Source organism: Ahaetulla prasina, chromosome 1, assembly GCF_028640845.1.
Source record: "Ahaetulla prasina isolate Xishuangbanna chromosome 1, ASM2864084v1, whole genome shotgun sequence".
NCBI classification, from domain to species: domain Eukaryota; kingdom Metazoa; phylum Chordata; class Lepidosauria; order Squamata; family Colubridae; genus Ahaetulla; species Ahaetulla prasina.
The window spans coordinates 330,177,752-330,201,408 of record NC_080539.1 but is presented as its reverse complement, the minus strand read 5'-3'; the positions used below and the strand labels follow the sequence as shown (position 1 = coordinate 330,201,408).

The 23,657-nt window shown below is 40.7% G+C and overlaps 2 protein-coding genes across 6 annotated transcripts in view; one reads left to right on the top strand and one right to left on the bottom strand.

Annotated features, from left to right (window-relative positions):
• Positions 1–13,648, bottom strand: part of TDP1 (tyrosyl-DNA phosphodiesterase 1) — a 36,599-nt gene extending 22,951 nt beyond the window's left edge. The window contains exons 1-5 of one of the 2 annotated variants that reach the window (XR_009152639.1): positions 12,552–13,648; positions 11,030–11,073; positions 10,079–10,134; positions 8,720–8,816; positions 4,572–4,606 (exon numbers count right to left, since the gene is read on the bottom strand). Coding sequence is in view for 1 of the 2 variants with exons in the window: in XM_058162528.1 (XP_058018511.1) it covers positions 4,572–4,606; positions 8,720–8,816; positions 10,079–10,134; positions 11,030–11,073; positions 12,552–13,068 (749 nt within the window). In the remaining variant the exon portion in view is untranslated. The remainder of the gene's footprint in view (positions 1–4,571; positions 4,607–8,719; positions 8,817–10,078; positions 10,135–11,029; positions 11,074–12,551) is intronic. The other variant, XM_058162528.1, reaches the window with a different exon arrangement.
• Positions 13,649–13,776: 128 nt separating this feature from the next.
• The window catches only part of EFCAB11 (EF-hand calcium binding domain 11), a 91,158-nt gene continuing 81,277 nt past the window's right edge, over positions 13,777–23,657 (top strand). For 3 of the 4 annotated variants that reach the window (XM_058162531.1, XM_058162532.1, XM_058162530.1), the window contains exons 1-3: positions 13,787–14,028; positions 20,609–20,704; positions 22,467–22,512. In XM_058162531.1, coding sequence (XP_058018514.1) covers positions 13,942–14,028; positions 20,609–20,704; positions 22,467–22,512 — 229 coding nt within the window. In that variant the 5' untranslated portion in view covers positions 13,787–13,941. Of the gene's footprint in view, positions 14,029–20,608; positions 20,705–22,466; positions 22,513–23,657 lie in introns of all 4 variants that reach the window. The other variant, XM_058162529.1, reaches the window with a different exon arrangement.

The following is a 23,657-nucleotide window of genomic DNA, read 5'->3' as shown; positions in this document are numbered from 1 at the left end:
ACAACTGAAGTGAGTTGCTTAACTGTGGCAAAAAATCTTGTAAAATGGAGCAAAACTCACTTAACAACTGCCTTACCTAGCAATGGAAATTTTGGGCTCAACTGTGATTGTATGCCAAGAACTACCTTACCTGTAATAAATGTTTTAAGTACATAAAAAAATAAACATGAATTTCATTAGGCTTTACTAAACAAAAAGGAATTTGCTTGCTAAATTTAATCCCTCAAAATATATTTTATTATAAGAAACTCTTTATCTGGCGAATTTTTTAAAGCATCAGTCCTATCTTGTTTTGTGGCTTTATAGAGCATTAAAGAAAAAAGAAACAATTTGACCTGATTCACACTTAATGCTAATGTAATGCTTTTTCCTTTTGGTATAGCATAATTTGAAAAGGCACACAATGGGCTAGTGTTGTATGTAAACCAAACAATATGAATACATTTGAAGAATGTGGCTGTTGCCATCCATGATTTAATCTGTCCTCCAAACAGAATTACAAGGAACTATGATTCCAGAAAAAGACACATACATACATGCCATTATGGACTCCAAGGAAAATTTGCCTTTCAAATCTCAAGTATTGTGTAGGCCATTACTGACAACAAATAACTAGACTATCTAGCACCATTGTTTCTATATTAATTTTCTAATATTTTATGTCTTTAATATGAAATTATGGCATATATGAATTACCATCCTTTTCAGAGTATAAGACTCACTTTTTCCCCCTAAAAGAGGGTGGGAATGTTGGTGCATCTCATACACCGAATACAGCCATTTTTAGCGTCCCCAAACCCTGCCCAGTGTGTCCCACTTTTGCCATAAACAGGCCTGTTTTTCGCAAAAACGGGATGCCCAGAGGGTTTGGGAAGCCTGCGGAGTGCTCCTGAGGGGCTGGGTAGGACAAAAACGCGATGCGTGGGGGGTTTGGGAAGCCAAAAACGAGTCCATTTTTTGCAAAAATGGGGGTGTTTTTGCCCTTCCCAGCCCCCAGGAGCACTCTGCAGGCCTCCCAAACCTTCTCCGCACCCCTTTTTGCAAAAAAGCAGCCCAATTTTGCCTCCTAACCCCCCCCCATCGTCTTTTTGCCCTTTCCCGTCCCAGAAGCACTCTGCAGGCTTCCCAAACCCTCTGTGCGCTTCGTTTTTCACCAAAATGGGGCACAAAGAGGGTTTGGGAGGTCTGCAGAGTGTTCCTGGGAGCCTAGGAAGACAAAAACATTTTTTTTCTTGTTTACCTCTTCAAAATCTTGGTGCATCTTATATTCTGGTGTGTCTTAATAGTCCGAAAAATACAGTATAATGCTCTATAAGTCAGGGAATTTACAATACAATAATAGTGGGAAAAATGTGTTATAAGAGCTATGGTGGCGCAGTGGTTAGAATGCAGTACTTCAGGCTACTTCTCCTGATTACCGATTGCCAGCAGTTTGGCAGTTCGGGTCTCACCAGCTCAAGGTTGACTCAGCCTTCCATCCTTCCAAGGTCGGAAAAATGAGGACCAGATTGTTGGGGGCAATATGCTGATTCTCTAAACTGCTTAGAGAGGACTGTAAAGCACTGTAAAGCGGTATATAAGTCTAAGTGCTATTGCTACATTCCTGGATGTCAGAATATTGTTAGAAGTCATAGTACCATGTAGAGAATATAAAATTGTGAATCCTAGTCAGTAATGTAATATATGTGAGCCAATGTATAAAGACGATAGAATAGGTATTACACACTTCATAATATAGGCATATTCAGGCCTATTTAGTGGCGATAGGGACGGCAAAGCAGGAATACTTTTCCGCTCTTATCGCATCGGCAGATAATCGCCCAGCCGCCTTGTTTAGGGTGACCTGCTCCCTTCTTTTTCAGGGGGCTCGGGAGGACCCCTTGCAGGGACGTGCTGAGGAGTTTGGAGGGTATCTGCACGATAAAATCGCTGGACGCTGATTAGGTGGATTCAGGTGGGATGATGGAGGCAGTTCTTGAGAATATTACTTGGGTGGAGTTCGACTCTGTGACTCCCGAGGACATGGACAGGATACTGGGGAGGCTGAATGCTACCACATGTTTACTGGACCCATGTCCCTCCTGGCTGGTGCTGGCCACACAGGAGGTTACACAAGGTTGGCTCCAGGGAATTATTAGTGCTTCTTTGGTAGAGGGAGTCTTCCCAGCCGCCTTGAAAGAGGTGGTGGTGGGGCCCCTCCTTCCCTGGACCCGGCTATATTGGCTAATTACCATCCTGTCTCCAACCTTCGCTTTGTGGCGAAGGTTGTTGAGAGTGTGGTGGCATGGCAGCTTCCCCGGTACCTGGAGGAAACTGTCTATCTAGACCTGTGCCAGTCCGGCTTCCGGCCAGGGTACAGCACGAAGACGGCTTTGGTCGCGTTGGTTGATGATCTCTGGAGGGCACGGGACAGGGGTTGTTCCTCTGTCCTTGTCCTATTAGATCTGTCAGCGGCTTTTGATACCATCGACCATGGTATCTTGCTGCGACAGTTGGGGGGTTTGGGAGTGGGGGGCACCGTTTTTCAGTGGTTCTCCTCCTACCTCTCTGACCGTTCGCAGACAGTGTTGGCAGGGGGGCAGAGGTCGACCGCTAGGCACCTCACTTGTGGGGTGCCACAGGGGTCGATTCTCTCGCCTCTCCTGTTCAACATCTACATGAAGCCGCTGGGGGAGATCATCCGTGGTTTCGGGGTGAGTTGTCAACTGTATGCTGATGATACTCAGCTGTACATCTCCACCCCGAACCACCCCAACGAAGCCGTTGATGTGATGTCCCGGTGCCTAGAGGCCATTTGGGTCTGGATGGGGATGAACAGACTTCGACTCAACCCATCCAAGACGGAGTGGCTGTGGATACCAGCATCCCGGCACAGTCAGCTAATTCCATCACTGACTGTGGAGGGCGAATCGTTGGCCCCCAGGGAATCGGTGCACAACTTAGGCATTCTCCTGGATGTACGGCTGTCTTTAGGAGATCATTTGACGGCTGTCGCCAGGGGAGCTTTTTATCAGGTTCGCATGATTCACCAGTTGCGCCCCTTCCTGGACCGGGACTCTCTATGCATGGTCACTCATGCCCTCGTTACCTCCCGTCTGGATTACTGCAATGCTCTCTACATGGGGCTCCCCTTGAAGAGCACCAGGAGGCTCCAACAGGTGCAAAATGCGGCTGCATGGGGGATAGAGGGAGCATCTCGTAGCCCCGATGTAACACCTCTCCTGCGCAGGCTGCATTGGTTGCCGGTGGTCTTCCGGGTGCGATTCAAGGTTTTGGTCATCACCTTTAAAGCGCTCCATGGCATGGGACCGGGATATTTACGGGACCGCCTGCTGCCACCAGTAGCCTCCCATCGACCTGTGCGCTCTCACAGGGAGGGCCTCCTTAGGGTGCCGTTGGCCAAACAATGTCAGCTGGCGGCCCCCAGGGGAAGAGCGTTCTCTGTGGGGGCTCCTGCCCTGTGGAATGAACTACCCGTGGGGCTACGCTTACTCCCTGATCTCCGGACCTTTAAGCGCGAGCTTAAGACTTTTTTCTTTCATCAAGCAGGGCTGGCCTAATGATAAATTTTAATTGAGGGTTTTTTAGCGGGGTTTTAGCGGGGCTATTTTATTTTATAATTTTATCTACTTATTTTAAATATTCAGCTCATGGAATCAGATTTTTAAATATATATTGTATTTTAATTTTTTTGTACATTTGTTTTATCTATGCCTGAGTCTTTGGAGAAGGGCGGTATAAAAATTTGAACAATCAATCAATCAATCAATCAATCAATCAATCAATAAGTAAATAAATAAACTATTTGTAAAAAGTGCTTTTTTATTGCAAATAAATAAATCTTGCACAAATGGATCCTCTCTGCTATTCATTAAAACAAACCCATCCTTTTCAGGTTTTTGTGAATGCCTGAGAAAAAAACCCATTTTTTAAAATGAAACCCACTCATTAACGTCCTTCCTCTGATACATTTTCAAAGTATCCATGGTTGTAAGACTATGTATGTAACTGTATGTACAAATGTAACTGGGGCCCAGGTGCATCTGACACAAAACACATCAAAATTAAAATGCATCTGAAGGCAATCTATATAACTCTTGAATTATTTTATATAAAATATTAGTATAACTGACATCTGTATTTTCAACACTAAAAGAGTTGAGATTTATAGGCTTGAATCTTCTATTATTAGCCCATCACCTTATAATAAAGCATTTTCCTTTCCAGGGGAAAACCTTCCCATATATTGATAACACTCTCAAGCAACCTTCACCAAGTGTAGCTACTCCTGAGAATTTTGGAAGGGGAATGCTAAATGAATTAGGTTTATTAATTCAAAGAGAACTCAGGTTACCCTAAAACAGTATTTTGTAAAGCAAAAGAGGTAGAGAAAATAAATAGTGAGGAGAGATAATTTATATACCAAGATAATTGGCATTTTATTTGTATTTTCTCAGTACTCAAACACAACAACATGATTGCAATTTCTACAATCACAGTGGCATTTATCAAAGTAATTACCGTAAGATATTTCTATAGCAGACATTCAGCATTTATGATAAATTACTTACGTGTGGTGGGTTCCAAAGGCAATATCCAATTTTGCCTACAATAAGAACATTGTTTAAAAATATGTTTTTCAATATAGGGCACCCGTCATTATATGGAAATAACACTAAAAATACTTTTTTTTGTTTTATATTGATGCACTCTGGTGGCTGCTGCACAAACTGCACAGTAGACCTCTTATAGCTAATATAATATAATATAATCTTCAATTCAAAGATACTTCACATATCATTTTGTACAATAAATTGTTGCACATTCGTTTTAAATTTCTCAGATTGTATCTCAATGCCGTTGTCATCCAGATGACCTGAAGCTGCAATTTCCAATGTTCCCAGTAAACAAAATCATAATGACTGGGAATTTTGAGAATTACATTCCTAATATAGACAAAAAAATGTCAAGTTAGGGAAGGTTTAAGTAGAGCATTATTTTATCTATATCCTGCCTTTATTATTTTCAGAAATAGTGCAAGGCACAAAACATACCTTTCTCCTCCTAAAACAGCTACCCTGTGGGGTGAGTTGGGCTGAGTGTATGTTACTGGTCCAAGGTCTCTCTCTCTCTCTCCCTCTCTCTCTCTCTCACACACACACACATGTTCATATATATCTACCATGTTTCCCTGAAAATAGGACCCTGTCTTATTTTTTTTGAACTCGAAATAAGTGTTTGGCCTTATTTTTGGGGAGGTCTTATCCCGGGTTTTGGTTTGGCTCCGAGTCCGAGGTCTTGTCATGTGTTCCTGGCGTGTGTCAGCTTGCTTTGTGTGTTATCCTGACACCGGACCCAAGATAACACACAACGCAACCACCAATCATCCTCAACAGATTCAAACCCAAACCCATCCCACAAATGAAACACAACCACCATCCAGAAGCCAGACCATACTGGCACCACTGGTTGCTGCACCCCCCTCCGATCCCCACACAAAGCAAGCTGACACATGCCAGGAACATATGACAAGACCTCGGACTCGGAGCCAAACCAAAACCCGGGATGCTGCATCAAAGCCATCTGCTCAAGACATCACATCACAGAACTCCAGAGGCCACAACACCAAAGCTCAGGAACAAAAGACTAGGACCACACCCACACAGGATGCTAGGAAACAGCCGACCAATCTGCAAACACTCACTCCATCTACCAATGAAGATGCAACCACACAGCCAACCAACCGGCTCACAGCAACACTCCCCACCTCCCCACCAGTATAGAGAGATGGCAGCTCCGACCATGCTTTGCTTGCACAAGCACGAAGCCGAAAGCACCAGCCTAAAGACAATAAGTGAGACCTCGTCGAAACGTCGCCAAGATACTCTCAACATTACGCAGGAAAAGACCCAAATATGCCAAGACCTACATATATATATATGTATATATATATGTAGGTCTTTGGTTGTTCGGGTTTTCTCCCGTGTAAAATTGGAAATGTCTTGACAACGTTTCGACGAAGTCTCATTCGTCATCTTCAGGCTTCAGCTTCGTGCTTCATATACATATATATATATATATATGTTTTCTGAGGTTTTCACGGGTGTTTGTATATAGGTCTTTGGTTGTTCGGGTTTTCTCCCGTGTAAAATTGGAAGTGTCTTGGCGACATTTCGACGAAGTCTCATTCGTCATCTTCAGGCTTCAGCTTCGTGCTTCTGGGAGCAATGTGTGATCGCAGCTGTTTCTTCCTTTTAACTGCTAGTGGGGGTTTGAACTGATTGGGTGGGAGCTTGGCTGTGCTCTGATTGGATGGAGGTTTTTTTGTGCTCTGATTGGCTGGGGGTGTGTCCTGTGTTGGTGGGGGCTTGGTTGTGCTCAGTTTTGTCGGTGTTGGGGGGGGATTTGAGCTGGTGAGCTGCATAGCTGTTGTTTGGCTTTGTGGTGGTGCTACATCTTCATAGTGGGTGTCAGTCTGCTGCATGTATGGATTGGAGGGGTTTGAAATGGCTAATGTTGCAGCTGCGGTCTGGCTTCTGGTCCTTGGTCGTGCTTCATGATCAGTGTGGGTTTGGGTCTGCTTTCTGGGTGGATGTGCGGTGGTGACATCCTGTGTGGACCTCGTGAGTGTGGGTCTGGTGTCATTCCTCGTGTTAGGGACTCGTTTGTCAATAAGGGCGGTTTCCAAATGGCTGGTAGGCGGAGGTATCATCTCGTTTGTTCATGCTGTGTGGGCGTTTTCTATCTCAATGGCTTCTCTGATTATTCTGTTGTTAAAGTGTTCAGTTTTGGCGATAGTTCTGGTCTTTTAAAGTCAATATCATGTCCTGTGACTTTAAAGTGTTGGACCAGGAAGAAGTTGGTTCCTCTTTTTGAATGAGTTCTTGTGTTCTTCAATGCGTGCACTTATTCTTCTGTTGGTTTGTCCAATGTATGTGGTGGGGCAGGCGGTGCATGGGATTTCATATACTCCTTGATTTTCTAACTCAATTTTGTCTTTGGGGTTTCTTAGGATGGTGGATATTTTTCTGTTTGTGCAGAATGCTGTCTTGATGTTGTGTTTGTGGAGGATCTTGCTGATTCTGTCTGTGGTGCCTTTTATATATGGGAGGAGGGCTGTGCCGTTTTCTTGTTCTCTGTCTTGGATTTTAGTGGGGGTTCTTTTGGATTAGCTTGGTAATCTTATTTCTTTGGAATCCATTGGATGTTAGTACGTTAGTGAGAGTGTCTAGTTCGGTTTTAGGTGTTGTTCATCAGCTAAGCATTTTGTTCTGGAGATGAGTGTCTTGGCTACGGAGTTGATCTGTGCTGGGTGGTGGTGTGAGAGTGCGTGCAGATAGCGGTTTGTGTGTGTTTTCTTCTGGTAGATGGTGTGTCCTAGGGAGCCATTGGGTTTCCTGTAGACTAAGACATCCAGGAAGGGAAGTTGGTTGTTAACTTCTGTTTCCATGGTGAACTGTATTTTGGGGTGTAGGCTATTGAGGTGTGTGAGGAAGTTGTCAAGTTTTTCTTTCCCGTGTGGCCAGATTATGAAGGTGTCGTCTACATATCTGAGCCAGAGTTTGGGTTTGTGATCAGATTTTTCTAGAGCTTGGGTTTCAAAGTGTTCCATGTAGAGATTGGCAATGACAGGTGAGAGGGGTGATCCCATGGGTGCTCCTTCTACTTGTTTGTATTTTTGTCCATTATAGATGAAGTATGTGTTGGATAGGCAGTGGTTGGTCAGATCTAGGATGTGCTTGGGGCACACACACACACACACACACACACACACACACACACACACACACACACACACACACACATATATATATATATATATATATATGTATGTATGTGTGTATATATATATATGTTTTCTGAGGTTTTCGCGGGTGTTTGTATGTAGGTCTTTGGTTATTCGGGTTTTCTCCCGCATAAAATTGGAAGTGTCTTGGCGACGTTTCGATGATGTCTCATTCGTCATCTTCAGGCTTCAGCTTCATGCTCCCAGAATATATGAAGCCTGAAGATGACGAATGAGACTTCGTCGAAATGTCGCCAAGACACTTCCAATTTTACGCGGGAGAAAACCCGAATAACCAAAGACCTACATATATGTATATGTATATATATACATATATATATATATATGAATGAACATTTTTAGGAAACAGAAGGAATAACAGCTTTACATGATCACATTAATACACAGAAAAAAAATTCAAAAGTTGAACATGAAAACATGGGGGGGGGAGTTTTTGGGCATGTTTGCTAGATGATGAATTTATAGTTTCAGGTTAGAGTACTACAGGTAGTCCTCAATTTAGAACAGTTCATTTAGTGTAACTTCATTCAAAGTTACAATGGCATTGAAAAAAGAGACTTCTGTTTTTCACAATTATGACCATTGCAGCGTAACACCAAGATCACATGATCAAAATTCAGATGCTTGGCAATTGATTCATATTTTTGACAGTTGCAGTATCCTGGGGTCATCCCTTTTGTGACCTTCTGACAAGCAAAGTCAATGGGGAAGCCAAATTCACTTAACAACTGTGTTCCTAACTTAACAACTGTAGTGATTCACTTAATAACAGTGGCAAGAAAAGTCGTAAAATGGGCAAAATTCACTTTAACAATTGTTTCATTTAGCAACTGAAATTTTGGGCTCATGGTTGTAAGTCAAGGGCTACCTGTGTAAACTTTTGGTAAATGTCATGATAATAAAAGTGATTACCTGGCACAAACGAACATTTTTATAAGGGTGAGCATCTTCATGTAGCTCAGCCTTGGATTCTCGTTTCTCTCCATGGACTATTAATAAAGGTTTGTCCCTAAATTTAAAAATATATTTAAATATATATAAATTCACTTGCACAAGCTTCTAATAATTATTTATTCGAAACAGCTTAATTATCTTATAAATATTTTGAGCTACTTTCTCAAGGATAATTGTGAAATATTTTAGTCACACTTTTTCCCCCTTCTACCTTAAACATGTAACCTGCATTCACAGCAGCATGGGCAGGTCAACATTATCTTCCCACTTCCAAAAATGCTAACCTCTAACATTGTATAATTATGTAGTTATTCCTGGAAAGCAAATGGAAGCATGAAAAAAGCTCCTATGTGCTGCAAGCACAAAATAAGGTAGGGTATCCTCTCTTCCCCACAAGGATTCTGAAAGAAATTTGTAACCACACTTTTGTCTTCATCCTGACCTTCATATATCTGATGACTTAAGGAGGACAGCACAATTCAGCACCACACAATTTAAAGAAGATTGGTATGAAAAATTAAAGGGAACAACAATGAATTCTGTATTTCCTTACAGAATTCATAGGGAGGGAAAAGAGGTTGTCTTTTCGATGTGTTGCTCAATTTTATAAATAGACTGGAGAAACTTATTTCACAATGCACTGGGACTACATCTCCAGAATTTTCAACCACATCTATCAGCCAGTACTGGCTTAAGATTTCTTGTATCTGTCTGAATACCTGGTCGGCAAGCAACAGACAATCTTTGGGTTATATGGCCAGTTGAATAACCTAATTTGAACATGACATATAGGATTATGAAAATAACACCTGTCATTTTGTGCACAAGACACAATCCAAGGAGCCTAAAAATCAACTAATACAGTATAAGTTCTCTAGAACTGAACTCTTACATAGAGCGGAGACTACATGTAAATGCTACCTTTCTACCAGAAAACATCAAAAATAGCTATTGGTTCAAAGTGACCATTTTAAATTAATTCAGAGCAAGTGGATATTATCCTTGTATTATCAATGAAGATTGCAGATTAAACAAGAGAAAATATTTTTATAAATACATTTGAAACATGTTATATTTTTAAATAAAAGTTATGCTAAGAATTAAAGTTCTTCAATGCAAAGATATTTTCTCTTTGTTTCCTCCAAAGAGTGACATCGTCTAATGAAAGATTGATACTGTTGCTGTATCCTTAAACTCATTTTTCTTATCCAATGTAGCAAATAACACATTTATCTCACAACAAGAGTAAATTTAGAATGCACAAATTAGAAATACAAAATGGAAGCTGAAATTAAATATTGAAGCTCTTTTATGTACCTGAATTCCTTTGGATATTGTTGGACCAGCCATTCCACATCTATACAATAATTAAACTTCGCCATGGGAAAAAAAAAAAGAAAATAGAGTTTAAAAGTCAAAAGAAAAGGGAATGCAATATTATGCCTCTGAATGACAGCACGTTAGAAGTTGTACCCATGTTTATACAGATTTGTATGCTGCCTTAGCCATAAAACACAAACATTCTAATATATTAGAAAATTAACAAATGCCATTCTATACAATGTACAAAAACAGATGCAAAATTTAAATCAGGATTTTGGGAGATTTTAGTTTCTCCTAATTGAGCCATTAATGCACACATCTATTAATTTATGCATAGATATTTTCTCAAGAATAAACATCTAATTAAACAAGCAGTTTTCCAAACTGTTGACCAACTTATATTACTTAACAAGGGCTGCAAATCTGCCTGTATTGGTAATGAACAAACCTGATTTGCTGGAGAATAATAAATCAGAGTTCCTAAGAAAATTTAAAAACGCATGGAAAATATCATAAATACCAGTAGTTTAGTTAGTTAGCCTTTTGCACTCAGAGATCACAAGAAGCATCAAAGAGCAGGATTACAAAAGTAGTTCTTAAATTAAAATATTACAAATATTGACTTACCACCCCTAGTTAATAGATTTCTAATGAATATGTAACTAAATTCGTAAAAGTTTTAATATAAATTGATACCTATTCTTTAATACCATTAAAATAAAAAGTAAACCATATGCACGGAAAGACAATTTCATGTCCTGTAAAACTACCACCTATTTTGTACTACTGGTCTTAATAAAACTGTCATTCTACCATGGTTTTTGGACCTTTTTAATATACAGAGGTATTTTAATTATACATTTCCAAAAGACTGTTCTGAATTTTGACACTACTACAGAAAATGTGATCTCTATTTTATATTAAAAAGACAATTAAAAAATGTACCTGAGCAGAAGATACAAGAGTTCCAAAAAGAGGAGATAAAATATCTATTATAAGAAAAAAAGATATGTTGTAAGTACAAGCAAGCATACCTACTGAAGTAGTAACAGATTTTTTTTTTAGTAATGTCAAGCAACTAATCCTAGATTTTGTCCAGGTCAGGTTCACACATTACAGCAAACCCAAACCAAACAAATTACATAACTTATAACCATGATGCAGGAACAAACCATTATTTAATATATTTTATAAATGCAATTTGCATGTTATATGCAGATTATATATTAAATTGCAACATAAACAATTTAAGAGCTGTGGTGGCGCAGTGGTTAGAATGCAGTACTGGAGGCTACTTCTGCTGACTGCCAGCTGCCTGCAATTTGGCAGTTCCGGTCTCACTGACTCAAGGTTGATTCAGCCTTCCATCCTTCCGAAGTCGGTAAAATGAGGACCAAGATTGTTGAGGGCAATATGCTGACTCTGTAAACTGCTTAGAGAAGGCTGTAAAGCATTATGAAGCAGTATATAAGTCTAAGTGCTATTGTTATTACTAAACAGCCTCCCTCACTGTAGTCAACTAAAAGTAGCTAGGTCTATTTTCAACTAATTGCAATATCCTGGTTTATCCAAATTAGGAAAAAATGCAGCTCGCTTACATTTCATGATTTAAACAAAATAAAATTGATGGTTTCTGGTCCTGGTTTGGTTTAAACCATAACTAAAAAAGCTAATTACAATGTTCAGCTTCAGTATTAATTTCTAGGAATATCAGAATAGCCACAGTTTAAGTTACAGGTTCAAAAGAATATGTCAATACATCTTGGCAAGGATTTTGCAGCCATAATTTCAACAATATTAGAACTTGGACTTGTTGGCCCTTCTTATTTTGAGTGTTTCTAGCAAAATATTCAATTGAGATATAGATAAGAACAGAATCTGTCTTCATATGCTGGGAGCAAAATACGGAAGGCACTAAATTAAGATATATGTTTAGTATCTGGATAAACACATTTTAAAAAGGATGACTTACAAAAACAAGCCATCACAGATATCAAGCAAGATATAGCAAATCTATTATTTTTTATTATTTTTGATTGAGTTCATTTGTATTTTGCAATGCCAGTCGTAAAGCACAGAAATCTTCGGGGCCTTTTGATTGATTGGTTGAAGCCAATTTGATAATTATGTAAGAAATTCTTAAGCTCTTCCATTCTTTCTGGGTCAGTAGGCACATTTTGCAGAATCTACCAATTTAGTTTTTAAGAATACCAGAGGCACTGTTGAAAATGCAAACTATGGAGATTGATATTCCACAGCATGCTAGCTTTCCGTTCATCTTTTATAAATTATTATTATTTTTTAAATTAACAAATAGGGGACTTGAGTAAATGTTAGGGTCTCAGGTAATTACTGTATTACATGGCTTATATGCCAGCTAGAACATGTATCATTGTTTAAGAAAATCAAAGCATCTAACATGCTTAGGCACATTTTCTCACAGTATTTTTGCCTCGATATTGCTTACCTTTTATATGAAGGGCTCCAGAATTGTACTTTGACTCAATTCCTTTGACTTTAGTGAGGAAGAATCTGAAAGGGTTCTGCCCATTCAACAGATCCCATGTGTCCTGCACTTCAGATGGGTCTGCAGACTTGTGACTTGATGAAATCTTACAAGCTGTTGGTAGCTCCATGGGTGTACCACTCCCTGCTTTTCTGACTGTAGTTATTGCATCTCTATTTCCACCTGAGGTTTTAAGATCCTCATCTTCACTACTGGAAAGACACCAGCCAAAGTCTTCCCGGGCAAATTTCTGATCTGAGGCCGCCTCCTGTGGAAAGTTTCCAGCTACATGTTTCAGAGGAGACATTTTTCTCTTGTAAGCAGCTTTCCTTGCCTCCGAGCAAGAGTGGCCACTCTTTTTACTTTCCTGGCCTCTCTGCCTCACAGAGGTAGAAGGCTTCTCAGAATCAGCTAACTCGTCCATACTGTCTTCACTACTGGACAATGTCCATTTCCCATGCTGACTTTCCTGAGACATGATATCCTATATCGAGGAGAAAAAAGGGGACAGATCTCCAGGAAAATCCAAAGGAGGGAGGAGACGACTTCTCCCACCTTCTCACAGTGCAGAAGCCCCTTCGGTCAATTAGCAACCACGCTGCGCCTTCAGCTTTCACACATTCCCATTCAGGGGCAGAAAAGAGAATTCAACAGTATTTGCTTCTCTATACCCTCCGTTCCTAAATAAAGTCTGTAGCAGGCAAACTCGTTTTCTATATCCTTATAGTTCACTAAGGGCAAACCATAATCGATTAATAAAATACGCTGGGCGGGAGACAGTACATGAGGATAATTCGACGTTCCGAATTCAGTGGTTTTTAAACCGTTCCCCACTTCTATATACTTAAATCCACGTCGCACGCTTCGTAACACCGAGCCAGAAAATGATCGCGGGGACTCGTTCATAGAAGAGAGAAGGAAGGAAGCGCTGCGCACTAGAAATCAAACCTGAACAATATGTGAAGGAAAGAAACAGGAAAAAAAAATCACTCCCCAAAACACCCCAGGAGGGAACTTCTTCCTCACTGGCGGCTTCTGCGAGTGAACTGCAGTCCAGCAGCGAAACAGTTTAAAAACAGAAAAAACCGCACCAGAGAGACAAACTTCCTCTTCCGGGTAAAGCCTCCTCCCCTTGGACTCCATGATTGACATCCCCGTCGCTGCCAATGATTGGGCCGTTTATCAAGGACTCTTCGAGTACGAAGCTTTTTCCCGCCCGATGCCTCCAATGGGGCTCTCTCACGCCTTCGGCCGCTGACAAACCCGCGGTTTGATCGCGAGGGGGAAGTGGAGGGAGAGCGTTGCTCCTTTGCTAAGGGAGGCTTCATTGCAAGTTGGAGGCGCTTTTGCAATGTTGGCAATGGGCGCGGCTCCTAAAGAAGCGGCGAAATCAAAAGATTGCCCAGCCGAGAAATACCGCAAGAAGCGATGGGTTAAAGTAGGTAGTTTAAATGGGGCTTTTATTATCATCGAGGTCCCTGTGTTTTCTCGTCTCGTCTCGTCTCGTCTCGTCTCGTCTAAAGATCGCTGATGAAATCCCAATTTTTTTTACTACCGGTTTTTTGGGCGTGGCTTGGTGGGCGTGGCAGGGGAATGATACTGCCAAATCTCCATTCCCACCCAACTCCAGGGGAAGGATACTGCAAAATCCCCTTTCCCTCCCCATTTCTGGGGGAAGAATATTGCAAAATCTCCATTCCCACCCCACTCTGGGGCCAGCCAGGGGGGGTATTTGCCAGTTCTCTGAACTGCTCAAAATTTCCGCTACCGGTTCTTCAGAACCTGCTGGATTTCACCCCTGCTAAAGATCCCCCAACTGCTAAAGACCCCTAATGCAACCTGCAAAGGATACATTCCAAGGAAACACTGGGGGGAAAAAAAGCTTTCCCCAAATACATGCCAAAATACAACTTCGTCTTGTGTACTTGTGTCCTTTCCCAGATTGGGAGGGAACTGCCTTGGTCACCAACGGAGTGGATCCTGCAATGGACTTTCCTATAGGGCTGCCTTACAAGAATATCCAGAAACTTCAGCTAGTCCAGAATGCAGCGGGATAGGCAGTTATGAGTGCCGCTCAGCATGCCCTTAAGCTCCCAGTATGTTTCCCGTTACTTGTCCCAGCTTCTGCCAATCTAGCAGTTCAAAAGCATGTAAAAAATGCAAGTAGAAAAATAGGAACCACTTTGGTGGGAAGGTAACTGTGTTCCGTGTGCCTTTGGCGGTTAGTCATGCCAGCCATATGACCACGGAGATGTCTTTGGACAGTGCTGGCTCTTTGGCTTTGAAACGGAGATGGGCACCGCTCCCTAGAGTCGTGAACGACTATTACATATGTGTGAAGGGAACCTTTACCTTTTATGTTTCCAAGTGCAATACGAACTGCTGGTTCTCCCCTGGAAAGCCTGACATGTAGCACGAGTAGATAAATTATGAGACTGCCTTTCCCCTGTTACATGTATTTCTGCTCCATCAAATCCAGCAAGAGAGAGAGAGAGAAGCAACAAGAGAGGCACCCTTGAAAACTGTGACCAGAAGTATGCCAACTGTGTCAGATTAATACTGTAGATTATAACAGAGTAGGAAGGGACCTTGGAGGTTTTCTAGTCTAACCCCTCTGCTCAAGCAGCAAATCCTTAGCATTTTGTGGTTTTCCAATCTCTTCTTGAAAAGCTCCAGTGATGGAGTAGCCACAACTTCTGAAGGCAAGCTTTCTTGGTTAGCAGTTCGCATCTGTTGCTTATTGTTCTGCCTTAAGGTGCTTTGGAAAATAGCTTAACCCCTTCTTTGAGGCACCCCCTTAGATATTGGAGTACAGCTATCTGTCATCCCTAGTCCTTATTTTCATTAAATTAGACATACCCAATTCCTGCAATTAGGAGGAATACATGGGAAAAAAATAGGCAAAAGCCATGGGAAAAAATAGTCCCTCAAATAACAGAGCCTAAGACATAAAAATTCTCGGCCCACATACTACTAGAGCCTAGCTTGTAGGATTTTGAGCATAACTTTGCTAGGGTGCGGTAGTTTGAACATACCAGCAGTCTGTGGACCGAGAACTACCAGAAGTATAGGCAGGATTTTGAAGAGGCAGAGGAATTAGAGATCAAATTGCCAACATATACTGGATCATGGAAAAAGCTAGGGAGTTCCAGAAAAACATCTACTTCTGTTTCATTGACTATGGTAAAGACTTTGTGTGGATCACAACAAATTGTAGCAACTTCTTAAAGAGATGGGAATACTAGACCATCTTATTTGTCTCTTGAGAAACCTATATGTGGGTCAAGAAGCAACAGTAAGAACTAGACACGGAACCACTGATTGGTTCAAAATTGAGAAAGGAGTCCGGCAAGGCTGTATATTGTTGCCCTGGCTATTTAACTTATATGCAGAGCACATCATGAGAAAGGCAGGGCTAGATGAATCAAAAACTGGAATTAAGATTGCCAAGAGAAATATCAACAATCTCAGATATGCAAATGATACCACTCTAATGGCAAAAGGGAAGAGGAACTAAAGAGCCTCTTGATGTGGGTGAAGGAGGAGAGTGCAAAAGTTGGCTTGAAACTCAACATTAAGAAAACTAAAATCATGGCATCCGTCCCTTTCAATTCCTGGCAGATAGATGGTGAAGAAATGGAGGTAGTGACAGATTTTATTTTCCTGGGCTCCAAGATCACTGCAGATGGGGACTGCAGCCAAGAAATTAAAAGACGCTTGCTCCTGGGGAGGAAAGCTATGGCAAATCTAGACAGCGTACTAAAAAGCAGAGACATCACCCTGCCAACAAGTGTGTATAGTCAAGGCTATGGTTTTCCCAGTTGCAATGTATGGCTGTGAAGGTTGGACCATAAAAAAGGCTGAGCGCCAAAGAATTGAGGCCTTTGAACTCTGGTGCTGGAGAAGACTCCTGTGAGTCCCTTGGACTGCAAGGCGAACAAACAAGTCAGTTCTAGAGGAGATCAACCCTGACTGCTCTTTAGAAGGTCAGATCCTGAAGATGAAACTGAAATACTTTGGCCACCTAATGAGAAAGAAGGACTCACTGGAGAAGAGCCTAATGCTGGGAAAGATTGAGGACAAAAGAAGAAGGAGACGACAGAGAACGAGGTGGCTGGATGGAGTCACTGAGGCAGTCAGCATGAGCTTAAATGGACTCCGGGGGATGGTAGCGGACAGGAAAGCCTGGAGGAACGTTGTCCACGGGCTCATGATGGGTTGGACACAACTTCGCGGCTAATAACAACAGCAAGACAAAAGGCTTTATATATGACAATCAACATGTTGAATTGCACCTGGAAGCCTGCTGATAGAGGTGGAGACTTTTATATGGACATATCATAATCTGCTTGTACTGCCTTTTTCTTCACTTTCTTAAAATTTCCAAATCGATTTTAAGGGCAGCCTCAAGTAGAGTGAATTGCCAGAATCCAGATGAGAGGTGAATAATGCATGAATGATTGTGAATAGGGCCCTCAGTTCAAGAATGGATTCAACTGGTGCACAAAGTGGATTTGACCACAACTGCAACTGCTCCTTAAGCAGGAACAGTGAATCCAAGAAGTTCCCCAAATTGTGTATCAGTTATATACAGAGGTATATTATTCCATTCAAAACTAATTTACAAAATCCCCAGGAATGGAAGGTCCATGAACCTACTTGGTCTTATCAGATTTGAGCTTGAGTCTGTTGTTTCAATTCAGATTATCACAGATTCCAAGAAGTAGGACCAGACTTTGACAACATTACTTGGTTGAACAGGAGCTGAGACTGAGAATCATCATCAGTTTACTGATTTTACTAACCCTATACTGATACTAACCTTATACTGACCTCACCGAGGGATCTGCAGAGCCATTTTTCATAATCCCAAAGCCAATAGTTAGTCCAGAAAGACATCATGATTGAGAGATCAACCAGGACAGATGCATCACCAAAGATCATCAAGTACACATTTCTGTACTATGTGATACCATGGGCATGGTATATATGCTGAATAAACTTTAATCTGAATTAATGTTGTAGAGGTTAAGGTTGTAGAGAGTGTGGTGGCATGGCAGCTCCCCCGGTACCTGGATGAAGCTATCTATCTAGACCCGTTCCAGTCCGGCTTCCGGTGTGGACATAGCACGGAGACAGCTTTGGTCGCGTTGGTGGATGACCTCTGGAGGGCCAGGGATAGGGGTTGTTCCTCTGCCCTGGTCCTGTTAGATCTCTCGGCGGCTTTTGATACCATCGACCATGGTATCTTGCTGCACCGGTTGGAGAGTTTGGGAATGGGAGGCACCGTTTATCGGTGGTTCTCCTCCTATCTCTGACCGGATGCAGACGGTGTTGACAGGGGGGCAGAGATCGACCGCGAGGCGCCTTACTTGTGGGGTGCCTCAGGGGTCGATTGTCTCGCCTCTCCTGTTCAACATCTATATGAAGCCGCTGGGCGAGGTCATCAGTGGCTTCGGGGTGAGTTACCATCTGTACGCTGATGACATGCAGCTATACTTTTCCACCCCGGGCCACCCCAACGAAGCTGTCGAAGTGCTGTCCCGGTGCCTGGAAGCCGTACGGGTCTGGATGGGGAGAAACAGGCTCAAGCTCAATCCCTCCAAGACGGAGTGGCTGTGGATGCCGGCACCCCGGTACAGTCAGCTGCAACTGCAGCTGACTGTTGGGGGCGAGTCATTGGCCCAAATGGAAAGGGTGTTCTCCTTGGATGTTCTCCTGGATGGACGGCTGTCGTTTGAAGACCATTTGGCGGCCGTCTCCAGGAGAGCTTTTTACTAGGTGCGCCTGGTCCGCCAGTTGTGCCCCTTCCTTGACCGGGATGCCTTATGCACAGTCACTCACGCTCTTGTCACTTCTCGTTTGGATTATTGCAATGCTCTCTACATGGGGCTTCCCCTGAAGTGCACCCGGAGGCTTCAGTTAGTTCAGAATGCAGCTGCGTGGGTGATTGAGGGAGCCCCACGCTGCTCCCAGGTAACACCGCTCCTGCGCTGTCTGCACTGGCTTCCTGTGGTCTTTCGGGTGCGCTTTAAGGTTTTGGTTACCACCTTTAAAGCGCTCCATGGCTTAGGGCCCGGGTACTTACGGGACCGCCTGCTGTTACCTTATGCCTCCCACCGACCTGTACGCTCACACAGAGAGGGTCTTCTCAGGGTGCCGTCCACCAAGCAATGTCGGCTGGCGGCCCGCAGGGGAAGGGCCTTCTCTGTAGGAGCTCCTACCCTTTGGAACGAACTTCCCCCTGGTTTGCGCCAATTACCCGACCTTCGGACCTTTCGCCGTGAGCTGAAAACGCATTTGTTTATTCAAGCGGGACTGGCTTAAATTTTTAATTCTAAACTTTTAATTCTAAATAATTTTAATCGGGGTTATTATTTATAAATTTTAAGGGTTTTTAAATTTGATTGTTTTAATTTCGGCCATTTATGGATTATGTTTGTTTTAAGTTTTTGTTTTAATTGTACATTGTGTTGTTTTTATACTTTGGCTGTACACCGCCCTGAGTCCCTCGGGAGAAGGGCGGTATAAAAATCTAAATAAATAAATAAATAAATAAATAAATAAATAAATAAATAAATAATGTACTGATGCTATATTTTAGACATGCATTATGGGAGTTTTAAAAGTTTTATTCTAGCCAGATAAGAAGTTTGCTTATGGATTGTACTAATATTGACATTAAAATTTCAATGAAAGCTAGAATTAGATCCATTTTTCTAGTTGTCTGGAATGTGATAATTGCTTTATGCTCACTTCCAAAAGTCTTATAATCTCTAATGTATTTTGTAATTGATATCTAGAATTTAAAATAACAGAGCTTATTGGTTGTTCCTTTTAATCATTATTCAAAGATTCTGAAGTAGCTTTGGTATGTTTTCAGGACCTGATAATTTGTTCATGGATTTCATTAATAGTTTTCTTCACAAAGTGCTTCTAGTGATCATCAGTAGGCAATTTGTCATTTTTCTTTCCTCTTCGGGTTATTTTAAAGGCATGTTGCTGCATGATTCTGTAACTAAAAGAGGCTGAGATCTTTATTTAATGAGAAATATAGCATTATTAGATTCATGGGTATTTTCTCTAACCTCTTTCATATACTTTCAAAGAATATCAAAGTATTTCTGAACCGCATTCGTACTATTATCCAATTGCTTTGACATTTTCTTATTTTGTGACTATTTTAGCAGCTGCTGAAAAAAAAGGTACAATTTTTTGAGGAAAGATATTCAAATTGTGAATCTTCATTATAAACTCTTTTTTATTGGTCTTAAATGGCTGGGACTGACAAATTCACTGCATTATTAGCTTTGTTAAAAAAATAGTTTCAAGTGTGGAAGACAACAGAGTTAGAAAGGAAGCTCAAGAGAGTAGGAAGAGGCAGGAAAAAAGGTAAGTAGTTTGGCACTGGACTGGCCAGTTATGTCCTATGAATACCTGTGTTGGGCCATTCATAAGTAATTGTTTTACTATGTCTAGATTATTGTCTATCTGATAAAGGTATGGTCTGTTTTTGACAAACTCATGTTGGCTTCCGATTATAACTTTGCTTTTTTTTTTTTTTTTTGCACTGCTTTTTTGCCCACCCATGGACATTTGGGTGTCTGTTTGGATAAGGAAATATTTCTGAAACAATAACCCACAGAACAGGGGTTATCTAATGTATACATAGCACTATATATTACAGACAATAAAATTTCAAATTTTAAATTGGAGCTGTTTAAGTTTGCAAGATAGTCATAAAACCATCTTGCAAACTAAACATTTCCTTTACAAATAAATGAATTTAAAATTATGATGAAATAACTGTTGCTTTCATGCATAAACATACACATACAATTGGGAACAGTTTCTGAAGCAGTTACTAAGACTAAAAAGATTTCGTTACTTTAAAAGTTTTAACACCATGTTATTGTATGTTCTGAAGCTCATTTTGAAAGATTTTCACAGCTCTAGTGTACATCAGGATAAGTAATGGTGAGCTTTTAAAATCCTAATTATCCTTATTTTTTATTTAGGCTTTTGAAGCATGTGATGAAAACAACAAAGGATACTTAAACCGAGAAGACTATAAAGTTGCTATAGTGATGCTGTTTGGCTATAAGCCCTCAAAGGTACCATTTATTTCTAATAGAATAGAATAGAATAGAATAGAATAGAATAGAAATCTTTATTGGCCAAGTGTGATTGGACACTCAAGAAATTTGTCTTATATTGAGGATTGGCTTATTGTTTCAATATCTTGAACACAAGATATTTAATAATTTCTATTAATATGAAGTTTTCAAAGAACATTTTTTTCAGAATTATTTAAAAATATAAAACATTTGGTTCTTGCTATCTTTTTGAGATATTGCAGATAGGTTTTTCACTTTCCCTTGTTCTAAGCTTCAGCCTCCCAAAGCTAGTAGAATTCAGTAGGTTTACCCAGTGTAACTCTTATTATAAGCTTTTTAGTAGAGAGCAGTGGTGGGTTTCTACTGGTTCGCCCCGGTTCAGGCAGACCGGTAACTGCGGTGGGAGGCTCTGCCCACCCACCCAGACGTCATCATGGATGCTATGCGCAGAAGCACTGTGCGCGAGTGAAGCAAGCACGCACGTACTCTCACAATTCTGAGCTGGTAGCGAAGGTAGGTGAAAACCACTACTGTAGGGAGAGAACACAAACTCTATACAGCACCACAAAGAGTGAAGAGAGACACTTCTCTGCCTCTCAAAGGTGGTGGAAGCAATCTGGTTTACAGATCAAAAGGATTGCTTCTGTATCAAAGGTGCTTTTTTCAAAAGGCAATTGGACTGTTTTTTTCTTGACAAAAAAGAACAAGAACTGATGAAGCTTCTTGGATGAGAAGTGAAATGTCTTCTTTTTCCTTAAGAAAAAAACAGTCCAGGTGCCTTTTGAAAAGCACCTTTGAGACAACTATGACCTGGATGGCTTAAAATCCCCATAGACAGACTGCTTCTGTACTTTAAAATGCCATTTATCTTTACTGCAATATGATCTATGGTAAATTCAGTTTTGTTTGGCTTTTATTCCACTGTTGTCACTATAACTATACAGGATTTTTCCCTCTGTTAAATAAAAAGACAGTTATACTGACAAATAGGTTATAACGTTGAGTGCAAATATCAGTTATCATGAGACAAATTGCGCTAAGAGAAGAATGTTATTGCTGTGTGATTTGTATTCACTCCTGTATATAAATGTAAAAGACTGAACTTCTGATGGTTTCAGCCAGTGTCTTAGAATATTGTGTAAGCATTTGTCTTTTACTGGACTTAAAAGTCCAATCTCAGGCTAGGTTATTTTCAATTACATTCACTAGACAAAAGCTGTTTAAATTCTAATATTGGGGTTTCCAACTGAATCCTAGTATTGTGTCATTCATAAGCTGAGGGCTGGTTTGGAGGAGTATTGAGATTAAAAGCGCAACTCACGGAGGAAAAAAAAAAGCAGAAATCACTCCCAGATTCAAAAAATCAGTGTGAAGCACTGTGGTTTGGGACTACCTTAGGGTGGATCAGAATTCTGAGGAGGTAATGCCAAAAGCTTTTGGTGTTACAGATATTAGGACAGTGTTGGTGAACTTTTTCAGCACTGAGGGCCAAAATGGCTACTCTTCCGGTTTCCGATGCACACTGGCCACCTGATCTTCTAGTGTCTGGTGTGCATGCGTGCAAAACGTTGATTTTGCTCTTAATGTTGAGTTCTCTTAGGATGATTGTTAGGAAAACAGGAAGTGGATCAAAAATAAAGTGGAATAAAAATTTAATTAGATAATTATGTATTTATCCTAATACTTAAGAAGAATTGATTTATAGGTGAGCATTTAAGGGATTTGTTTTTTTGATGATACTATTTTTTTTCTATTTTAGGTGGAAGCAGATTCAGTTATGGCCTCTGTGAAACAAAATCCATTTGGTATTATATAAGCATGAAAATCCATTATTGTGCGCTGATGATAAAGAACTTAATCAAAAACTAGAGAGTTTGAAAAGTTGATGTAGTTATTTTGTTAAATAATGGAGACCCATTTTGGACGTCAACTTGCAAATATTCATTTTGTTTAGTTGTGATAGTTTACATTAAAAATATGGAAGGTGGAAAAATTGCATATTGGTACCATAGTTCAATTATTGCTTCAGACTGTGAGCCAAACCTAATATTGTTAAGCAACAGGGATTCCTGTCTTTATGCTCCTTCTATATTGCCCAGATCTGTTCAAGATTATTTCTTAGTGTCCTGAGCATACTGGGAAGAAGGCCCTGCAATAGTGAAGGGTAAATCTGCTCCATCAGTGGTTCTTTTCTTCATATTTCAATAAATTATTAAATTGATTTACAAATATTTAAGTGAAGAAAATAAATAAGAAAGAAAGTTGGGTTAAAAAAATCAATCAATCACAAATAAATAAATGTAATGTGTGTAGGAAAAGAGCAGGCAGAGCTGGGGTGGGGCAGAATTAAACACATCATTAGTTTAGAGTCCTTGCATTGTCGTAAGAGATCCAAGTCCAGCCCTGCCTTAAATTCTGTTGACCCTTATCTAATGCCAATTTACTGCTGACTGGATTAATTGACTGGATCAGTGGTAGTCAACCTGGTCCCTACTGCCCACTAGTGGGGGTTCCAGCTTTCATGGTGGGCGGTAGGGGTTTTGTCTGATACTGAAGCACTTCCCTTTTTAAAAAAAAAAATTAATTGACTTTTTAAAAAATTGTCATAGCATTATTTAAAAACATTTTCATTAGGTTTTCATAAAATTCCCCGTGATCATTTAAATTTCTGAAAATATACTATTTGTATCACCCGTGCATAAGTTCATGTTACGTAAGTAAAACTAAATGACGCTATAGTGCAACCGCAAACAAAAGAGCGTCGTCCCAGAATAACCCGCGCATCTCCCCCCACACCACCCAGCTGTAACAGACAAGCAGAGCTGGTAGCTGGCGCCCCTTCCCCAAACCTACTTTATAAATCACCATTACTATGGAACCGGTGGGCAGTTAAAATTTTTTACTACTAACAGAGATACAAAAGTGGGTGGTAGGTATAAAAAGGTTGAAT